This window comes from Calonectris borealis, chromosome 2 (genome assembly GCF_964195595.1).
Source record: "Calonectris borealis chromosome 2, bCalBor7.hap1.2, whole genome shotgun sequence".
Classification (NCBI taxonomy): Eukaryota; Metazoa; Chordata; class Aves; order Procellariiformes; family Procellariidae; genus Calonectris; species Calonectris borealis.
The window spans coordinates 78,967,867-78,989,677 of NC_134313.1; the positions used below are offsets into that span (position 1 = coordinate 78,967,867).

The 21,811-nt window shown below is 35.0% G+C and overlaps 1 protein-coding gene across 1 annotated transcript in view; it reads right to left on the reverse strand.

Annotated features, from left to right (window-relative positions):
• The window catches only part of ABCA13 (ATP binding cassette subfamily A member 13), a 210,761-nt gene that overhangs the window by 139,637 nt on the left and 49,313 nt on the right, over window positions 1–21,811 (reverse strand). Inside the window, exons 11-18 of the mRNA XM_075142413.1 lie at window positions 16,093–20,808; window positions 14,676–14,782; window positions 12,567–12,685; window positions 11,049–11,221; window positions 9,777–9,853; window positions 9,172–9,293; window positions 6,310–6,504; window positions 4,103–4,267 (exon numbers count right to left, since the gene is read on the reverse strand). Of these exons, the coding sequence (XP_074998514.1) occupies window positions 4,103–4,267; window positions 6,310–6,504; window positions 9,172–9,293; window positions 9,777–9,853; window positions 11,049–11,221; window positions 12,567–12,685; window positions 14,676–14,782; window positions 16,093–20,808 (5,674 nt within the window). The remainder of the gene's footprint in view (window positions 1–4,102; window positions 4,268–6,309; window positions 6,505–9,171; window positions 9,294–9,776; window positions 9,854–11,048; window positions 11,222–12,566; window positions 12,686–14,675; window positions 14,783–16,092; window positions 20,809–21,811) is intronic.

A 21,811-nucleotide genomic window follows, 5' to 3' on the forward strand; every position in this document is an offset into this window, starting at 1 on the left:
TTGGCTTTGATAAAGTGGGAGAACTATATAGGATGGATGTTCACAAAAGGTTATCTTTGATCCAGTTGTTCTAGTTTAAACTAAAAGAAGTAGGTCTGTAATCAAGGCTGATGAATCCAAACAAGCAGCCTCCTACAAACAAAGTAATCAGTCAAGCCAGACGCTCCCACAAATTCATGGAGGAGGAAGGCTAGTTCTGAAGATTAAAAAGCTATCTGGAAATGGATTCTCAAATGGGGGCAAAAACCTCCTAGCATAGGGGCTTCTGACCTAATTGGACAGCTGTATGCTTAAAAAAAATATTATGAATAGAAACAAATTCATGTGGAGTAGAAATATCAGCTATTCAACAAAAGAAACCTAAAAGTCAAGCCAGGTTACAGCTTGCACATAAAACTAAAATAAATTCAGGATCATTACATTAAGAGAGAGAAAAAGAAAATGAAATTTTCCTGGAAAACTACAAGGAGGTTAAAGATAATTCAAAATTTGATGAAAGGACTAAAAGAAACAAATGCAGAGAAATAGATATTCCTACTTCTGGGTAGAGCCATAAACAAAACAAAGTCTTTATCATACTGAAATTGACAAAATCAAGGGAAAAAAAATGACAAAATTGCTGATTTGGTTAAATTATTTTTCAGAAGCCTATCAAATTTAGATGGCAATATTTGAAGGAAAAGTAGAAAAGTCATCTATACTCTAGAATGAGTGATATAATGCTCAAGGAAATAATGGATATCTCATTGTGATGTTTAATAGGGTAAGATATACAATAAATTTTAAAGTGGACAGCAGTTAAACACAAAAAATATATGAGAAGTAGAATTTAATGCATTATCAAATTATCATTCCAGACCAATATAATATATTTATGTGGGAAGGCACGTGTTTTTTCCCAAAAAAAGACATATGCTGTGTCTAAAATGGGTGAACTCTAACAACCAATTAATGTTCTTGTCCCAGAAAATATTAATTAGCATTAATCCAATAACTATGTGGTGGGTAAAAAATGGTATTAAGAAGATATTGCAGGGACCCTGTTTAAAGGAAAGAAAACACGGATCACAGAGAAGTTACTAGTGTTATTCCTGTGAGACTGATCTTAGATCCACTGTGATAAGATTTTTAGCCCTGAAAGAAGCAAATTACTGAAATTTGCCTACAATTTAATACCAGAAGGCATTGCAGGAGAAAAGAAGATCAGAATGGCAAGAAACCAATGACCTAATTTAAAGTAAATCAAATATAAAGATATGGGCCAATGCAAAACATTATTTATCAACTGAAATCATGAGATGTTGTTATAAAATGGAGCTTATCTGGGTATATCACTGATCCTTGATCAAGTAAGAGACAAAAATATATGCAGCTTACGAAAAAGGTGAATGCATGATTAAGAAAGTCATTTTAGTAGGTATAGACATGAATGAGCAGAACTACAAGAGTCATCAGCCATAATTCCCCTCAAAGACTATATACATTTCTTGTCCCCAGCATTCAAGATTAACTTTAACACAGCATGCAAAGATGACACTAGCATGTCTGAGACAACTGAGAGCCTGTTATAAAAGAAAAAAACTAAAACAAACAAAACCAGTACTAAAATAAATCTATTTAACCTATCAAAACAGAGCAGGACTATGACTGGCCTTCCACAAACACATGGGCAAGTCAGAGAGGTTATAAAAGCTACAGAATATTTTTGATACAAAAGTAAACATACCAGCCACAGATAAACTTAAGTCAGAATTTTATACATTTATAACACCAAGAGGCTTTTCAGTAATGATAGTTTTAATAGAGAACTTGTTCAAGTTAGCGGAGGGATTACAGAACGAGGCCACCTTTCACAACTGACAGCATTGAGTAACTCAGCAAGTCCCCTCCAGCTTATCTATTCATGAGCGACAAACATACCAAAAATTAGCTATGGAAATACAATCAAATAATTTCAAACAGCAAACAAACAAGCAAAAATTATGATCAAAATCAGAAGTTTTTTTTTTCTCAGGGACTTATCCATTCACCCAATGTTGTTAACAGTAGAATGTGGCTCTGTATTTCAATTACTACTGACTGGTAGATATTTAGTTTTTACATCACCTTTTATTACACAATATGTAACACACCAATTCAACTTCAAATTTTACAGATATTTTAAAGGTATTTCTTGCTTTTCATTTTGTCTTTCAGACAAAAATCCACATGCATGATTGACAATTACTTTATTACCTCTTTCATTATAGAAGTAATTAATCTTTTTTTTAAATCAACTTCAAAATAACTTTTTCAGTTAGAAGTTAATGAAGGAGACAATCTGTCTCACTCTATGCTAAAGGTCCACATATTTTTACTTTCTAAAGCTTTACATACTTTATTTGGCAATCTTCCTAGGTCACCGAACTGCTTTGCTGTTGGTTATCATGAAAATAAAAATACAGGAGGATGGACTTTTTTGGAAATAGAAGAAAATATTTAATGAGGAAAGTGTATAAACAATATCTGCACTTTAGTAGCACACTTATTCAATAGCACAAGTTTGGCCACTGTAGAAAGGAAGCAAATAAAATAATCAATAGTTAAAGGTATTATTGGAAAGTAGGAAAAAATCTAGTTGAACCTCAAAAGGAAAGGATACTTAAAAATAAACAACTTTTACTAGTCTGCAAAATGAGAAAAAGTTACAGAGACAGAAGAGCCCTTCAAAACCTCAAACATCTAATTTATTAACAAAAGAAATACACACTTTAATTCTTTAATCCTCCACAAATTGTTAGGGGACAAAAACAAACAGCAATTAACAAAACAAGGAATTAACAAAAACTAAGAAAATAAAGATTGTGTCAGAAAAAGTGACCAAAAAAGGTAAGATGTAAAAAGGAACAAAAATTCCAAGGTTTAATCTATGCTATACTACAGGATAATATGGGTTGCCATGGAGCAAAGATTAAAACTGTGACCAGATGGCCCTCTGCTGTTCGATTTGTTCCTTTACAAACTTTTTTTGAACAGGACCTTTTGAGAGGTTCTCCTATCAAATAAGCAACTTTGGGATTTCACTCCAAAAAGAATACTTCATTTGTTCGAAGGAAAGTCTGACACAAAGAGAACTAGTTTAAGAAAAGATGTAAGCATCTGATGAAAGCCACCTTACATTGTGGCAGCCAAAGAGCCACCCCAAAGAAGAGAGGTTCACAACCAGAACTAATATGCACAGAACAGCATTTTACAGCATGCCTCTTTGTCACACAGATTAGAAGATCTCAAGAAAAATTCTCATCACTAGGAAAAACAGTATTTAAGGCAGTGTTTACTCTGTACTGTAGTCCCAAACCAGTTTGCACTATTTACCACTGAGGGATCTTTTAGAGGTTTGCAATTTTAGAACCAGATTCAATCCTAAACTTTCCACACAGAATAGCAAATCCAGAAGGTAATGCCATAGGAGTCAGCAGGTCTTCTTATGGAATCAGACCCTACTTAGAAACAGAAATCTTTTTTTTCATTTAATACTAGATCCACCACTGTGCTAGCTGTATAGATGCACACACAAAAACTGTCCTTAAAGGAAGGGACAAAAGAAATATCCTCACTCACCTCATGCCACTTTTTTTTAAATATCAAGCAGAACTATCACACAAAAACCTTAAGTGACACAAGCAGAAACCCATGGCAGATACAAGAACTGCACATGCTATCTTGAAATCTTACCCTTTAAAAAAGCAGTTATTTGTTATAAACAAAGTAATAGTCTGCTCATTAAAAAAAAAAAAATACAGCATTAGCAGAAAAGGCATGGCTATCTCCAAATCACAGATAATACATGCTGTTATTAATCAGTAGCCTAACACCATATTAACTTAGGTTATGAACTCACAAGTTAACCAAAAAAGGGATGACGGAAACAACACATCAATAGTCTCAAAAGTGCTTGAAAGAGACCAAATGAATCTTCCTAGGGTCTATGGACTCTCTTCTCTCTAAGTTCCCAACTTTCTAGGACACAATTTCTATTAGTGTTCCTCCTTACTAAGCACACATCCCTAACAAAGCACCTCACGATTGGAATTAAGTTTGCATATTGAAATCATACACATACCTGCTGCAATGCAGAGATGTCCAGCACACCAATATTTTGAATTCCTTGGAGGAACACTGGAAGGTTTTCCATGACATGGTGGGCTTTATTGAGAAGAGAACTGATACTAGAAACCACATCCAGTAGCACGTTTAGTACATTGCCTATCTCAGATGGTATCTTAATCTTGGAAAAGAAGGAAAAATCACAACAATAAATTCCAATTAGAAACAAATTTTAACCTTTCAATGAAACACTCAAAATTATTCAATCTTTTTCTAAAACTGATTATACAACATTCCTGCAAACCATGTTTAACAAAAGTCTTTTTAGTATAACTCCCCAGTTACTCTCAAATTCAGCTAAAGAAAAGTTCTCTGGTAATGTTATAATTGGCCTATGACAAATCAGGAATTAAAATCCAGAGAACATGTTTATACCTACCAAGCTGAAGAGAGCTCTCTTACCCAAGATGCTAATGGGATCTGCAACATCCTGCCCCCTTGGAATTCAGTGTAAATGAGAACTTTTCCTTCAACAGGTTCAAGATGCTCAATGTAACAGAAAATAATTCGTAAGTTAAATTAAATCTAGCAACCACTTTAGTTGCTTTAGGAATCGTATTAGACAACACACTTTCCTGTCACTCTGTTCCTCCCTTTGTATTTTTCATACATGCTGCCTTTTATCTAAAATAATTGTGTGCATTTCATGCCCTACTTGACTAAAGTTCGATTGGCTGTTTGTTGTTTCCACCATGCAAGTTTTGGCATTATGAATTTTCTCTCTATTTCCTTTACTTTTATAGGTTATTTAGATTATATGGTAATACAAACTGATTCATTGTTACCTGCCCAGCATGATAATAAAAACAATATAATCTCACTGTATACTTTCAGCTGCTTCCTCTGATTATCTTTATTTTATCCACCTTTATTTGACTTCCTATTATAAAAATGTCTGTGCTTAATTTTATTCTCAGCCTTCACCTGTTTTTACACATAAAAAAAAAAAAAACTGTAAAAAAAAATCTTATTCAGTTAAAAAAATAGCAAAACTTCCATAATAATTTAGGATGAGCTGACAACATTTTTTATTCTTTGCTAGGAATTTATTATGCTTCAGTAGGGTTCAGTAGAAAAGCCCATCAGATCAAGCACTCTTACATTTTTTTTTCCCCTCTAGGTTGGCAGATAATTCAGAAAGTAGAAATCTTTTCTTTTCCCTCTGGTATCTTAATCTACTCTGGGAAATTATCTTGTTTTTAAAAGTGTGTGGCCAACCTGTTTAACTGTGCATGCAGCATCCAGAATATAACCTGGCATCTACAGCTTTAGAACAAAATATTCTTCCTCCTAATGTTATAAGTATTTTTCAACTACTTATACTTACAATATTATATGTTCTGTCAATCAATCATCCCAAAAGAACTGAAATAAACATCTGCTAACTATCAGAAATCCCACCAATAATTTTGCTGTTACAAGTAAAAGTATTATCTCACTGAAAACCCACACTAGATCCCAGATTATCTACAGTTGTACAGATAATACAGTTTCATCACAGACTTCTGCATCCCCTTCATTATAGTTTTGGCACTGTATTATTCTTGTCAAAGTCATTTATTTTATTTTATTTTATATGACTTGGGTCATGTAAAATATAGGACATTTGCCCTTATAGAGAGACTCATCCTGAGAGCTGGAAAAGCTCCTTCCTGAAGGAGCCACCTGAATTGCCAACATGATTTCTAGAGCAAATAAAATGCATTCCAGAGTGCTATGTGTTTTTCCTAGAAAATAATTTTGTAATTCTTGTAATGTGAGGTCCTATGCTTGTTTTAGTTCCAATGATGCCAGATCTGTCTTCCACACTTACAAATTAAGAAGTGACTAATTGCATGAACTGCAAACTCTGCTAAAGATTAATAAAACTACGTCTTTGACCTCCTGTGTTTTCTCTAAAGCTTTCATAATTAACTCGCCAGTGATAATTTTCCTGAGGAAGCAAGAAATGGAATACAGTAGCATCTACCAACCCCATTCTTCAACTGTTGTGTTTGCTTTGTGGAGCTAAATGAAGACAAAAAATGCCATATGTCCAGTGTTTGCTTCCACAGAGAAAGAACATCTGAAGAAATAATAGAGTTATTCATTTATCTACCTGCATGCTTTAGACCACCTTCAAAAGAAAAACATAGGAACTGAATGCTTTTTTCCCCATCTTACCTTGTAAATGATATGACGTAAGTTCAAATTCTGTATAATCAGTACAAACATGGTATACAAGTCCAGTGCTGGTAAAGAACATAATTCTTCCACTACCAGGGAAGTTTTACTGTTTTCAGGTAGCCTTAGCAGCAGGCTAAGTACTTCTTCATCACATCTTCCAGTTAAAGCTACCACAAAGGCACTGTAAAAAACCTGTCATAATGTATGTGTGTTAAAAAAATTTCTCCCTGAAATGCGTCACTTTCTTTTATAGTCAATAAGGTGAGAATTTGTGTCACAGTAACATGACAATTTGCAGTCATCAAGAGATCTGAAATATCAGCAAACCAGCTCTATATCAGATTGGTATGTTTTACTTTATATTCTATGTACATATAAAGACATGAGGTATATTTTGATCATTCATTCTATGAGCATTCATACCATAACCAGGCATATTTACAATGCTGAATATACCCATTCTAGCACATATACACCTTTGTTGCAGAAACACCTAAAGATCAAAATCTAGATGTATGAATCACTAAAATCAAATAATAATAATAACAATAATAATAATAATAATAATAATAATAATAATAATTTTATTATGGACCTTCCTTCTTTCAGAGGACACACAAATTTAATACTTAGGGATGCCTTTATGGCATAATGTTCATCTGAGCCAGATCACATTTCTCAGTTCAACACTCCTTTGAAGTGTTATTATTTAATAGTGGATGAAGGAAATGCTTAAGTAGACCTTGGGCTAGACTACAATAAAAACTTCTTGGATAATGATGGTTTGTTTCTTCCTACAAAAATGTCACATCAAAAGACAAATGCTTGCAGCCCAGATATCTCAGGAGTTCTTAGCTACCCTTTCTCCTGAAATGCCTGAAAGAAAGCAAATGGCAGCAAGTCCAGAAAAATTACAAGTTCTGAGCCTGTAGGAGCCAAAGTACAGTACTTGGGTCTCCATTGAACTCCTTAGAAACGAACCTGCCTGAATGCATCTGTAGCTAGTAACAGTATTCAATGAGGTAGAAGATCCCCAAGAAAATCAAATTAGGAGCCAAAGCTGGTCAAGAGATGCAATTTAACTCTTTAATTCCTATGAACATTTTAATTTCCAACTTACTCATTTGACTTTTAGGTTTTTATTCTGGAACAGAATTTTGCCTTTGTGATTCCAAAGAATTTCCTATATATTTAAATATTCTTTTTGTGTGTGTGTGTACAAGGAACAGAATATGAATATAAATATAATTCTGCTAGCATCATAAAAGGATACTAATTTGAACTTCTTGTTGTGGAGGAAATTTGACTCTCTGATAAAATTTGAAATTTATTTCCTCATGCTCCACATGAATATCACCATTTCAGTCCAGTTTTAACCCATTCAGTGTTTTATCCACTAGATTAAGTCCCTTTAAACTTTCCTTGCAGCTTTATGAGTACCAGAGCTAATCCAAACTCCTATGTTCAGTAAATGAATGCTTATAGTCTTCTATAGGTTGCAGGTTTTGAGCAGTTTCAAAACACTTAATCACATGGCTATGAGCATGGCCAGAGCATAATATTGTGGTAGAAATTAAGGGTAAGTGCAGTAAGCACAAACAACTCACAGGCTTACTCTTACCATTCCAGAGGCAAACACAGTAGTAGTATACAATCACAGAAATAGAGGACTAAAATGGGCCTGCAGCTGTCATTAGGGTTATCAGACAGTGGCTATATATACCATAAACATAATGGGCATGCTTCAATTATAGCTTAAAAATGTACTTGTGCATCTTGCATAATCACTAAGAGACACAGGCTTTAATGCTCCAGTTGGACTGGGGAAGGATTTAAGCACTTAAGCAAACAAAAAATTCTGTATAGATATGCAGATGTGAGATGTGTAGATATATCTAAACTCTACATAGGACTTTGGCAAAAAATAAGGGTAGAAAGTAATTTGAAAATTCAGTCAATTAGCGCTATTATTCCAAAAGATCAAAGGTGCACCAAATCCCATTTAACTGAATCGCTTCCAGATTACTTCTCTCATTACCATTTGCTGGTATCAAAATAACAAGCTAACAATAAATGCAGTCACACTGCCAAAGAAGCAGAAGAACAAATCATCTATAAGTAGTTATGATGGTCTGAACTGCTTTTTTAATAGCCACACTTTTCACAAACAAAACTTGTAACTGTTTCTGCAAGTGGAGCATCACTGACACCCAGTGGCTGCCAGATTGACCTGATTAATTTATACCAACTCTTTTCAGTCATACAAACATCAACAGAGAGTTCCTGTAAGTGGCATTTTTCATTATTTCTACTCATCACTGAGATCACAGGAATCAGCAGCAATGATAACACACAGAATCCTTCACTCAGAAAACTTACACAATCCACCCTTTAGACAATACTCAAGAGACAACAGGTAAATAAAGTAGAGGTAGGGCAAGACACTGGTAAGATAATGTAAGAACAGTGAGGAGCACACAAAGGAATACAAAAAAAAATCAGACAACACACTGCAAGGATCACAGGTGGGAAGATACAAAATTATTTCTCCAGGAACCCTCACCTTTTCTACAGTACCAAGATAGCAAAGCTCAAATTCCGTGTCAGCACAAGGGGGTAAAACACTGCTGAAAGTAATGAAGCGGTGCCATTTAGACCAGAAGACTAGTGCTACTATAAATTGATGTCTTAATGCTTCACATTATTATTTTGAAGTTCTAAATCTCACAACATATTCCACATCGAAGTGACAAGTGAAAATATAAGATTCCACCCAAACAAGGTGGTTTGTTTTGCTTCAGTTGGCACATCAGGCTACAGGTTGACCCACTAATTGAACACCTCTTTTCAATCTTTTACCTTTGAATGAGAGATACTGGCTTCCAAGATGGTACTGATAGTTTCCTCAGAAATATTGACAGAAGAACCAATGTCCAGCCTCAACTGAGTAAGATTCTGCACACACTCTTTGACTTTCACATCTGGAAGAGAAGAAAAATAGTGCCAACCATACCAATCTGCTTAATTAAATTGCCCATAAACTGTATCCTTTTTGTTAGATTTATTCTGAGGGGTGATAAAGTACACAAAAACTTCATATCATGTAATTCACTTCAACTTCAAATGTAAAGGTCACTCTCCTGGCAGACTGAAGGGCTTGTGCATCTGTTTGCATTATCCTATAAGAGCACAGGTTATCGCACATCCCTGTATTATGTATTATAAGAACATCTGAAATTAGTGAAGCAGCCTTTAGTCCTTTAGGATTTTCTTCTTCCACTGTGCTGTTCTGTGCCAACTCAGGCGCATGTATGTGCACATGTGTACATTGAAAATACATTGCATTAAGTCAGTAGTCTCCATAAGCAGTATCCCTTTAAAGTTTAAAGAAGAATGAAAAAGTTATCGTCCTGCAAAATTACGCAGCAGTGACTTGTAAAAAAGTGAAGAAAACTGGAACCTACCATTCAAAAGATTAAAATTGCTGAGAAAAGCTGCCACTGGATTTTCTGACAACTGTAGCTCCAAATTTTCAGCCACCCTGAAATGATAACCTTAGTTTCACAAGTTATCAAAACTAAGTCATTGACATTATTATGTATAAAAAGTAACGTGAATAGTGAAACAGCCACTAAACGAGGCAAAAGGGTCACATTATGGTCTATGTGCCCACACTGTGCATGCAGTAAGCAACTCTACAGACCTTCTCATGCTGTATTTATATGGTGCAGGGATCATCATATTTCATGCCTGAATGAGATTGCAAATGTAAAGATCTTCCCATGATGGCTAAGTGCTCTAGCAAACAGTAGCTTATGGAAAAGCAATGGTCTCACTTGTCTAGCAATGTCTCACTTCCATGTTTCTTACTGAACACACATTTTTAAAACCTAGAGTTACAAAGCACTGCAGTTCAGGATGAATAAAGTCTATCTAATCGTAATTTAAGTAAAAAAGAGTATACATACATCAGATACTATTTATCATTCAAAAACTGGACATGAGTCTGTGGTCCATAAGAGCAGCATCTAAGCTCAAGTTCTTCTGTATTATTACTATGATGCACAGAGACCATTCAAGCCCATTATGAAAACAATCCAATAGTCAAACCAGCATAGCAACAATTATAACAAGGACCACTTCTAACTGACAGCAAGTTTGAAATTGTAGTAGCAGTTTTATTCGTTTACTTAAAATGTACTATTTTTCCTCAAGGGAATAGCAAATATCTGAAATTATTTGGAGTTCAAGCCTGTCAGTTTACAAGCACTGTTCTGTGTTTCTGACTGTTTGAACTGCTGAACTGATCTGAATGTTTAATGTTTTGCAAAAGATATCCCGCTGCTGAGAGGACAAGACCATAGCAAAACAACTTTAAATAAAAAAATTAAGATATCAAAATTTTGACCTAACTGAGGTCATGGAAAATTGAAAATTTTCTTAGTTGTAATTCAAAGCATTCTCCTTGTGGAGCAGCAAGATCTGCTGCAAGTGCTCAGCAAAAGCGTAAGAACTTTTAGAAATATCCAGAATTTTGCTAAATTATTTAAATAATTTGTGCATTGTATCCACTCAATTTTCAGTTAAATGAACAAAGCTTAGAGACTTTGATAAACAGTACTTCTCTTGTAATTACATAATTTAGAACATAGACATATGCACAAAATAACATCTCTAACAAGAATCATTTGGGGTACCAAAATGTAAAAGGCTTTACAAAATGTAAAAGGCTTTACATTTGCAGTCGTCTCTGTATATTCCACAACATTAGTTGACATTCACAGCTGTCATTGCTGGTATTCTGCAAGGCTCTCAGAAAGCTCTCCAAAGTATTGAAAAGTTTTTGGTTTATATATGCCATACTCTCACAATCCCCCTTGTTGAAAGCAGGCCACATTCTTTCAATATCCTGCAAAACACAATGATCACATAGTTAGCAAATTCATGAGATTATGTTATTGCTTGAAGTAGCAGGTCTTGGCAACTAGATGATGCATATTTTCAAATAAGAATATGGGTAAGGTAAAACTCTTTTACTCCTTGTATTTGTAATTGAAACTGGGAGAGAGGTTTTCAAGAACCAAGAAATTTTCAAAGATTTGAGTTTTGGAAACAACCAAAAATATTTGTGAATTTGACCTAGCCTGTCAAGGAGATTCATCCATTAACAGAAATGCCAACATTTGCATTTGAAATTTAATTTCAAAATTAATGAGCTTCTCTATTTTTTTATTTTAGGCTGACCATTTTTATCTTTTTCCCAAAAAATTGTCCTAAACAACATCAGTTTCCATTCAGCAAGTCAAAATATCTAGATACCCATATCCAAAGTTTTCCTTGCATTATGCATTTCCTTGCATTAGTAGTATTCACTTTTATCTTTTCTCCTGAATATTCACATTTCTGATTTTGCAAGGGGTTTTTTTTAATATTTGCAGAAGTAAGTCATAGAATGGTGTTCTACAGAAATGCATTTGTTCCGCAAAAGTCTACTTTGAGATATGAGTGATGCCTCTGACATCTGTTTACCTTAAAACATTGCTGTTCATATCAGCAAAATGTCCAGGTAGACAAACTAGCAGAGCTATTTCATAAAGAGGAGGCAAATTCTATACTAAAAGCATGACTTTAGTATTTTGTCTGTGTGGGCATGCATGTGTTCGCTATTCAAAGGCCTGCTTCCAACTCTGGATGAGTCTCTAAATGCTAAAGGTTACTCTCTGCTGCTGGTAATTTGCCAAGTATCACTCCCTCCTGCTGGTAATTTCATGCACTGTTAAAGAAAAATAGACTGATCTCAACTGGTAACCACAATTGCTATTTTAGCTTGAATGACTGTGGCCAAAAGGTTTATTTCTATCTAGCTTGATTTCACAGCTGTTCCTGTGAAGATTTAAAAGTATAAATGTACTTTGATTCATGAAATTAGCAGTATCACAAAATTTAAAGGAATTAAAAATGAGCTGCTGTTTGGTATTGAATGGCAATCTAGTTATTCTAGTTGTAGGAATTCTAGTAATTCTAGTTATATTTACAGCTTTCAAAGCTCACCAATGTTTACTTAAGGAATTCCTTCTGGGTATCACCATCAAAAGTATCAGAGCTATACCCATACAAACCCCAGCTTTGTATAGCCACTGTGGGGACTCATCATTCAGACAGTAGGAAAAAAAGAAAAAGAAGAAATTCCCATTACTTTCCAAATTTTAATGCATGTTGTAAAGAACACTTGTAGGTGTGGAAACCACTCAAACCTGATAATGATCTTGAACCAGAGTGATTCCTTCTATGACAGAGAGGATTAAGTGACTCGTTAATCCATCTTTGCACTTCGTAACAACACAGATGATGTTGCCAATGACAACTGGTTCTTCTGTAAGAGAAAATGTCCAGGCTTAATCAGTTAAAAAAAAAAAAAAATACTGTAATCAGATGAAAAGTTAACCAAATAATAAAGGACAGAAAAGTTTTTAAAAGCAAAGAAAGTCTGATGTGTTTAGGCACTGAGAAATATTTCTGGTTAAATTTATTTATCATTGCAGAGGGCAAGAAAGGCTAATTTGATTCAATTTCCATTACTCTTCTCCATTACAGTTTCCTGGTCAATAATAAGAACAGCAATACCTACTACAGAATCAGAGAAGAAAACTTCATTTTTGCTCTTTGTAAGCAAGAAGCATAACTCTGAGAAGCTGTGTATATTAACCACATCTACCTCCTCCTCGGGCAGGCTCCCCTGATCCTCCTTCCTTGTGGAGGCATCGGTTGTTACTAACCCTCCAGTGAGTAGTAACTTTCAAACCCTAGCTGCAAGGGGAGGGAAACAGCATTACATAGACATTTTGCATATCTAGGGATAAAGAATCCATATAGGGGACATTTATCACCTGATTATCCATGGAGGAAGTTTATACCCAAGCTTGTAGCCCCCATGTCCCTGGAAAAAAGCTCCATTCCCCTGGCTGTAGTGGGTTTATACATGGCACAGCAGGGAAGGAGTCTGGCTTGAAAGTTGAATTCTGGTTTATGGAAGGATCAAGTTCATTTTTTTCCCCATGTTTATTTCCTTGTTTGGTTCATAAGTCAAGAAGGAAGAATAATAAACATTCACCACTGCTCCTAAAAAAAGTAAACCTTGATCTTGCTCACAGAAGTAATACAATGCAACTCAGTAATGCAAACCAAGTCAAGCAGTTTTCATCTTTTCTCCTTAGGTTTTGTAATGTTTTCTGTATTAAATGAAACATTATGAAACATCCCTATGACCAGAGTATTGAAATAAGAACGACAAAAATTTAGTTCCTTAACCTCAGTTCTCTCAATCAATAGACTGTTCTTCAGAGGTCAAAGACAGATTCCAGGTACCCGACACACATTTTCAGTATTACTTATTCTGAGCTCAACATTGCTACTGTTTTACTCTTTGGGAACTACATCAGTCGTAGGAGAGTGGAGAAGACAGACAGAATTGGCCTGTAATCACATCTTAGGTTTTGTTTGGAAATGAAGTTAGCATAAGACATTATCAATCTCATCTCTTGCTCTAGAACAACAGGTTAATGCCTCCTAATTGCTCTTTGCAAACAATCCTGGGCATGGTTGGGTTAAAATATGAAGTTTGAAAAGCAAAGGCTTTGGTTTCCCCAAAGAAAACATAATATGAAATTACACCCTTAGGTCAATACAGAGCCTTTCTTAAAGAGCTCATCTTGGGGGCCTACATGCAAGGAATAAACCAAGCCTAACACATTAAAATTTGAACAATTTGTTGAAGGTGAAGTTATTCAGCTACAGTTAGCTAATCCACTGGCTCAACACAGCCAGAAGTGGGAGGTGCCACCTCCTTTATATACTTGCCCCATTTTTCCTTTCTGTCAGCTATATGCTACCTTGTGGTAACTCTGGCTCATTAAAAAAACCTCTGTGACTTGACTCAATTCATTAGCCTGGCAGAAAAATATCCAGTAAAAAAGATAAGACAAAACCCACATGTATATAGAGTCTTCTGCTGGGTTTGTGAGTCAAACCAAAAAAGGAAGAGGTCCTGGTGTGTCAGAGTGAGCCTAGGAGGAAGGGAAAGAGCACATGGCTAAAAATGAGAGAAGAGGAGCTGCAAGACCTCCTGCTTCCACTGAGATTTTGAATCAGCATGACCACTCCAGAAAGAAATCATCCCTTTATATGATCTGCATCAAAACTTTTCCTGCGCCTCTGTTGGTTTAATTTCTAGGCGTCAGTATGCTTGCCTTGCTTGGCATCACCCAAATTAACTTATTTTTACAAAAGATTGCTCAGAGTAAAGCGTTAACATTATACTACTAAAACACATGGTGACCCATACAGTCACTACTGTGGTAACCAACCTGAAAAGATTTTAAGAACATTCAAAATGGTAAACTGCAACTTCTGCAATAGTAGGACACTAGCAGGGTATAAATGTTTCTGAAGAATCTTGCAGATTTTAGATGCTCTGTAGAAAAATTAATAAGAAAGCATTATTTTCATAACAAAGGTACCACAGAAAATTTTCAACAAGTGACTATGTACGGTTGCAATCTTCAATGGACTATATAAGGATTTCATTATTAACAGTTATTACATTTGTCTGAACTATTTCAAAATCACAACATAATACTTCCACATTAAAAACAAAACAAAACAAAACAAAACAGCTTTTCATCAAGGTAGCAAGTCATCAGCTTTCTTAAGGCCTTAACAGTGCTAGAAAGCACCTTAGCAAAATAAGCAAAATCATAACAGCTTCAGAAATACTGAGAGACCACTGCATATACTGGCTTGACGGCAAAGAGTAGAATACTCAAAATCTCTGACAACCAGCATTTGGGGAAAATAAACCATTTTTCTAGTATTTACTTTTGATTTTTCATCAGATTTGGCTAATACCTGGCCCTGCTGACCACTGGTTTGCCATATTTGCATAAAATTAATCATAAAGGTCTAAACACCACATCAGAGTCATGCATCAACTTCCGCATGCCATTTCTCAGTTGGTCTATGTCAGTAGGATCTGTAGCTCCACCAGCAAGACACCTAAAGCTGTTTGGAGCAACCATCTTGTAGGATTCATTCGGTGAGTATTACTTAAATGGAGCAACTCCAGTCTAGTACTTCCATTAAATAAACTGTCATTCAACTTTTTCCTGAAACAGAGTTTCCTCTGCTGCTGGATTACGTTTGATTTTAGTAATCCGACAAAAATAATCTTGGGCTCCAGATTCCTTCAGAAACTGTATTTGTTAAACTGAACAACTTAACTCTATAACCATAGCCCCAAAAGGGTTATCTTGTTTGCAAAATTCATCAGCAAATTTAAGTTGAAGACATTTCAAATACTGTATATCTACATTCTGATATAGAAAAAGAAAACCACCACAAAACATTAGTCCCAAGCATTCTTTAATATTTAGCTTCATAGCCAAAAAGACTGTTGTCCACCAATAACTGTGGGTTCAATGTTCAGACCTGCAAGGATTTTCAAACACTAGTATCTTCAAATTATTCTATAAAAATTCCAAGGAAACCACCTCGAGTGTCAATACAGATGACTAAACACATCAATAACCTCGTCCATACAATATCATGTGATACCAAATATGGCTGGTCTGGACAATATAAGCTGATACAAAATATTGTTTTACTCAAATCTAAATCTGAAACAGTAATTAACTTAATAAATGTTTTGATTGAGCTGTTTTCAAACAAAAAGCCCTTCTGTCATTGTCAGCACACTGTCAAAATGAGTACATAGAAAATGCTCACCTCATTTCTACCATTATATCCTTATGCAAATCCTTTAGTAAGAAGGTTATTTTGTTCCTGTCATGTTCTGTGGTAGACTGAAATATCATTTGCAAGATGTCTTGCATGATCTCCAGAGTTCTGTTTTGGGACTGAGTAGAAACTTCTCTATATTGTGCTCTATCAAAAAATGAATCAATGAAGTCAACTATCTGAAGCTCAATATTGTTTGTATGCAGAGCTTCTTCTATAACAGCAAAATCAGCAATTATATGAAGGAGACTGTTTAGCAAAACTGAACTAGCAGTATGAGTATTATTCAATTTTTCTCTGCTAAGACGACCATCCACAAAAAACATACCAGTGTAATCTTCCTTAGACTTATTTTGGAATAGTTCCAGAAAGTCAATAATGTCTTTGACAACCAGCAGTAGGTCATTCGATGAATTTTTATTAGCCATAAGGAGAATTAGAGCATGCATTATTTTAGAATAATTTTTATTGTTACACTCACATAGAAAGCTGTTCACAATCTCTTGTATGTCTTCAAAATTTCTTAACTTAGCATTTACAGATGATGTATTAAACTGCTCTATTAAAGCATCAAGAGACTTTGAAGAGGACTGTCCAGTGGCTAACCTTAGTAATTGCAACTCTTGGTCTATCACCGCAAGTAAGTGTCTAACATTAAAATTCACCAATAAATCTTCTATGCTTGTAACTATAGGAAACCAGTAGTTCTCAAAGTTATCAGATATATTACTGTTTCCATTTAAAGCTGATAATATCATAAGCATTGTGTATGTCTGGTTTCCAGCAGAAGACAGCGTTATTAAAGGCTGAATTGCAGAAAGAAAAGACAAGACAGCTTCTGCATCCAGGAGTCCAGAAACTTCACTGGTCATATTCTTAATGTTAGTAAGAACAGTCTTTATAAGTGATGTTCTTGAATGTCTGTTCCAACTTAGACCACCATAAAGATCATCCAGCTGTTCAAAAACACCTTTGGCCATCTCCATTTCTGCCACTGGCATACTGCCCAGTGTTTCTACGATTTGTAAAGCCGCTTGTCTCTTTGGTGTAGAGGAACAATTGATTGAGTATGTATTATTCACCTGCAGTGGCACAGAGTAGAGGGATAGCTCATTCCAAAAATCTAGCAGCTCTTTGAGAACTGATCCATTTACATGATGGAGCTCAGAAAACTTCAAAAGAAGAGAGTTCCATTCTTTGATCTGATAAAAAAAGCAAGTCAGATTGCGAGTGATATCCATCTCAAAGTCTTCCATAGTGCATGAGGAACTGTTCTCCAGAGGGATGAGTTTCAGCTCCTTAATGACTTCGATGAGTGCATGGTAACTAAGAGTAGAATTGCTATGCACAAAGTCACAAGGTTTAAAAGTGGGATCATTCTGAGGTGTTGCTGTTGCAAGAGTCCGACAGAATGCTGCAGAAAAACAAAATGAGGCCTCTGCAGGTTCATTGGACATATCTGTCAGTGTCTCCAGTAACATTAGAAGACTTTCTACTTGATTAGAGAACTCCCTTTCAGTAAACATTGACATTTTTGCTTCCTGAGTCAGTATGAAAGCATATACTTCAGTTAGTGCTTCTGTGATGTTTCCATGAGCTAATCTTTCTGTAAGGTTGATGACATCGAGGAGGAGATGGAACATCTCTTCTACATCGTAGAACTCATCTTGTTCAAAGAGTCGTGTTATTTGCCATAAGACAGTCAGGTTCCAATTACTTGAACTGTTCTTAAATGCATCCCACCTGTCTGTTAACATTCCTAACTCAGAGTTCTCAATATACAAAGGTTTGATATTTTTAAAGAAACGATCTAGGCTCCTCTGGACTTTTTTGAATTGACTTATCAAGAACTCAACATCCATGTTCCTCATGTTTTGCACCAAGGCTACTATATGTTTTAGAAACTCTTTATCGTCTCTTAATGGAAAGCCAATAAAACTAGAAGACTTGAAAATTTCAAGTGCCTTCCTTGCCAGTTCAATATTGAGAGTTGCGGTTTCTATCAGTTTCTGGATAAATGTTTTGTGTTCACCCTGCAAGTTTGAGTCAAGTTTACTGATCACATATTGAGAGAACTCCATCAACGAACTGGTATGTTTCTCATGCAAGAAAGGTTCAATCTCAATATCTAAATGAGAGGAGCTGTTTTCTTGGATTTTGAAAGTTTTATTTTTCAGAAGAGTTTGAATTTCTGCCAAAAGTTCTACCAATGAAAGCTGAACATGGCGAAAAGGATTAAGGAACATCCTTGAAGTCCTGTTAAATCCATGGATTGACTGACTAAAATGGGTCTTATTTGATGTATACCGTGAGTGTCCCACTAAATCATTGACAATCATTTGTGTTTGCCCTCCAGAGTTATTTAAAAGTGTAAAAATAAATTCAAGCATACTAATGTCATCTTTTACATAAAATTCAGGGAGAATAAATTTTAAAGTTTTTGCCATAATATCAAAATAAACATTTACACAAATCACATCAGAACCAGTTAGGGAACATTCAGGGAGTATCAAATTAAAAATCAAATTAACAAAGTCCATCACATACATTAGATTAGCATCTGTCTCAATGTTGCCCAGCGATTTCAGTAGAAATAAAATATGTTTTGCACTTTCAAGATGGGAAGGTGACTTGTATTTTTCACTGAGATTACTTAATCCACGTATCCATCTGTTACAATCCTCTGCTCCATCCACTGTACTATAAAAGTTTAGAAAGGAATTAAGATGAGATGAAAAATTTGTTTGCGAATGGCTTATGTCTTTCAGAGTATTGTCCAAAATTAGTTTGGTAATATTCTGGAAAATGCTGATACAAACTATATATTTGCCTTGAGGTACACTTTTAAAGAAAGCAGTTGTGTCTTTTATCTCAGTGAGAATAATTCCAAGTTCCTTTTGGGAGACCTTGAGGATAGTAGAAAGGGAATTTCCAATGGAAAATACAGCAGCACCCCTATCTTCTCCCTTGGATCCTCCTGAGATGAAAGTATCAAGCCAAGAATTCAAAACCTCTCCATTAACAACCTTCAGTATAGATTTCTGCAATTCAGTTATCATGTTTCCCATCATTTCTAAAACACTTTCTAAACTGTTACCTTTAAGCGAGCTTGTGACATCAACTGCATTGTTAAATACACTTTGAAGATTAACAAGGAAAGCTTCAAAATCTTTCCAGTCATTTAAATCATCACCTCCTTCAAATATGATTTTTAATAGATTCATTGCTGTTGTTGTAGCTTCAACTATAACCATAGCTGTATTATTGCACAGTTCGTCATGAGTTGCATTCAAAAGACTTTCAGAGAGATATGCCAAATCATTTCTCAGACAGACAAAAAAGGTTGAATTCAAATTTAAGATTTTGGATGCTTCTTCAAAAATCTCTGTCCAGGTTTGAAGCCATGTAAAAGTGCAGTGCAAAGCAGAAGGCACACTTACCTCATCTCCCAAGTTTGTTATATTAGACAGAACACTGTCTAATGGAAGCAGAAGTAAGTTGTAAACTTCTGCTGAATTATCTACAGAAGTAATGTTTGATAGATAAAAATCAATGCACCCATTATTTATCAGGCATTCTGGGGAGATATCAAGAAACTGTTCCAAATAACAAAAGGCAGCTATTTGGAGCTTTTCATCTATAAACAAAGTTTTAAGTCTGCTCAGAGTGCTATAGACAACTTGCATCTCTTTGTTTCCATTCTGTGCAAGAGACTGGGCCTGAAACTCTGTGTAGTTGTAAATGACTAGTAACTTTTCACAGAGAGACTTACTGGTGAAGTTCCAGAGAAGATCAAAAGTTTCAGACAGAATATCAAAAACTCGATCCCTATCTTGGAAATCATGCCATACTTGAAAAGATGAAATATCTTTTGAAGTCTCATAAAGAAATGTTAAGAGAGTGCTATTGCTCTCAATATTTAAGACCAGATCATCATTCTGATACAGAGAGAAAAGTATTGGAACAAGTGAGGCCGCACTAGTACTGTTTAATTTTTTGATGGTTTTGAAGAAATCGTGCACAATTTCTCCTAATACTTGCACTTTATATATAAAAGTTGCATTTGAGAGTAATAAAGAGGAGGCATTACTCACTCCATGAATTGTGCTAAAAGACATATTGTCATGACCGTCAGTCAACGATCCGACCTCATAGAGATTCCTTAGGAAGTGCTCACTTAAGTCTTTTAGATGGTTCAAAGCAGCAATATTTAACTCTGGCCAATCAGTCAGGATATTTCGGAGAAATAGCGTACTTCTATTATGCATTTTATTTTCTGTAATGGAAAATATAATTCTAGATAAGGTCTCCAATACTTCCTCCTCTTCCACTTGACTCAAATGAGAAAGCCTAGAATGAAGCTCATAGAATACAGTTTTCACTATATGCAAGAAAACTTCTCTCTTCTCTTTCGTCCAGAATCTCTGAAGAGGCTGAAAATTTTTTTGTAGCTCATTATGGAGTTCAGAAACTGCAAATAAGAAATTGGTGGCAGATTCCTTCCCCTCAGCTAAATTTTTCATCCATATAATTGTATTATTCAAGACATTTTCTATTAGAGACTGGTTTGAAGAAGCTGAGAAATCAAGCATTATAATTTCTTCTATGACTTCTACAAGATGAAAAAGATGATCCATTTCCTTTTCACCAGAAATCCATAAATTTTCTTCTCTCTTCAAAAACTCTTTGAAAGATGTCAAAATCCTGAAAAATTAAGCATGAGTTTTTTCTTGTTAGTTACCTAGCAGGCAGACAAGAATTGATTAAATATATATTTTATAATTTTAGAATATATTTTTTGTTTACTTAATTCAAAGAAAGTTCAAATATCATTTAAATTGCAGTCACAAATTAATCACCACAAAACCTGAAATAGCACAAATGACAATCACTTTGGTTTTCAAAAATATGATAAAACTCACTGAATAGTCACAGCCACATTCAAATCAAAACCTGTATGTAGTCACGTAGGTTAAAGAAGTGTGCATTTATCAGTAATTATAATCAAACTTGTAAGCCACAGAGAGAGTCAAACACGTTTAATTTGTTTGTCATATTTTCAGCTGCTGAAAAGAGCAAAGCTTTTATGCTCCACAGACTAATATTTTATAGAAAGGAACTTAGCAATAAAATCGATCAAAAGCTCTAATGTTCCGTGAATTCTGACGAATTTTTTTTGTTTTATCATAATTATCAGAAACCAAAACATTCCAGTTGACTGACTGATAGCTGAACACTGCTATTTTAATATCCAGAAAAAATCCCAAAACATGAAATCACAGTGAAAATTGGAATGCTCCAACTGATATTTCCATTGTGTCAATACTATTTATCAAAAGAAAAAAAAAGTTTAGTAGTCCTGTAAGACTGGTCAAGATTGAGGTGCATGGAAAAAGGAGCATTCCAATGCAAAGGTCTCGAGTTGAAAATATCTTCTCCTTAAATACGTTTTCTTTTAATAGTTAAAAAGCAGAACACCACACACCATTAAAAAGCTTTGTGAGGGAATTTCTGTGTCAATTACTGGAATTGCTTCCAGAGGAGAGAAACCAAGATGTCAAACATCGGGAAAAAAGCATTCCCCGCATAGAATCTTTTTCCTAGACCTATTCAAGTCAGAGAAATACCTCTGAACGTATAGCAAAGAAAACCCAAACAAGTCAGGTGATTTTGTTAGTACTAATGTATAGAGAAAACAGTGCGTAGT